We start from the raw sequence: 1200 nt of genomic DNA, 5'->3' as shown, positions 1-1200 counted from the left end.
CATGTAGCACTAACTACAAGTCCCAGGACGTTCCCTGAAGGCTCTGTGTTTGAGAGTTGGCTCGCTGAAGTGTGCACTCGTTCCTTATTCTTGAGCCACACAGTTGATGGACACGTACATGCAACAAGATGTGGGTGGGAAAATCATTTCCATCTTAATTTTTACTGTGGTGACACCGTAACGTTTTAAAAATTACTTGCGTTTTTGAAAGGATATAGTTGGTGTCAAACTGGCATGGTTCATGCTGGACATCCTCCCCACAGCATGCCTCTTAAGATTTCCTACAGCCCAGCACCAGGTGGATCCATAAAGATCTGTTTCCAGGAACCCCAAAAGGAGACATGGAAAAGGAAGACAACACTCAGATTTTTTATTTTAAATTTCATTTTAGGAACATTTTCAGACCCCCTAATGTTGTTTGGTTAACTCTGTTAACGACCAAGTTGAGCTGAAATTCAGCATCTTGTTTTATCCCAGTGTAGCCAAAAGAGAACCACCTAGGTGAATTGCAAAATTAACATTCAGAGCACTCTGGACTGGAAGTTACAGGTTTTGGAACTTCCCTCGTGGTCCAGTGGTTAAGACTCCATGCTTCCGTTGCAGGGGGAGTGGCCAAAAAAAGAAAAGATAAGAAAAAGAAAGTTACAGGTTTAAAGCTGGATGGTTCACCGACTTCTCTTTTGATTAAAAGACAGTGTCAACAATTCAAAAAAATGTACTAAAGAAAATTTACCAGTCAGATTAACTGCCCAAAAATGTTCAGTGTTAATTGATAAGTTTTAAAAATTTAGTGGTCTGGTAGTATTTTGAAATATAGTAGTCTTTTATATCCAAAGTACTTAACAGAATTTCCCCTTGGGGAAGTGGATATGGAATCCTCTGCTAAAATGTTTATATCATATTTATTTTAAAATGAGAGATATATATTTTTTTACTTATTTATTTTCTTCATTGTCGTATACCTGTGTTTAGTGTTTACAATATATTGCTTTATTTAATAAGTTAAATTGATCACATAAATTCTGCTACTCACAATCAGAAGTGTAGCCTAAGTAATAGTTGAAACCCATAATTTAATTCTCGTGACAGATATATTATGTAGATATTCTCATTCTTCAGAAATATGCAGGGTGGCCCTCTGCTGCTCCCCAACCTACTCCCTCAGGTCCTGCCGTGGGGCCGCCCCGCGGGGCCTCCAGC

At 38.7% G+C, this 1200-nt stretch overlaps 1 protein-coding gene across 1 annotated transcript in view; it reads left to right on the top strand.

Moving 5' to 3' along the window:
- DGKE (diacylglycerol kinase epsilon) overlaps positions 1-310 on the top strand; it is a gene marked incomplete at its 3' end in the record, with an annotated part of 19844 nt that extends 19534 nt beyond the window's left edge. Inside the window, exon 12 of the mRNA XM_082679434.1 lies at positions 212-310. Coding sequence (XP_082535560.1) covers positions 212-310 — 99 coding nt within the window. The remainder of the gene's footprint in view (positions 1-211) is intronic.
- Between the last annotated feature and the right edge of the window lie 890 nt (positions 311-1200).

The sequence above is a fragment of the Grampus griseus genome (genome assembly GCF_964374135.1).
Source record: "Grampus griseus genome assembly, chromosome: 20".
NCBI lineage: Eukaryota > Metazoa > Chordata > Mammalia > Artiodactyla > Delphinidae > Grampus > Grampus griseus.
Note: the sequence above shows the minus strand (reverse complement) of the source record. Positions and strands in the feature narration are given on the sequence as shown.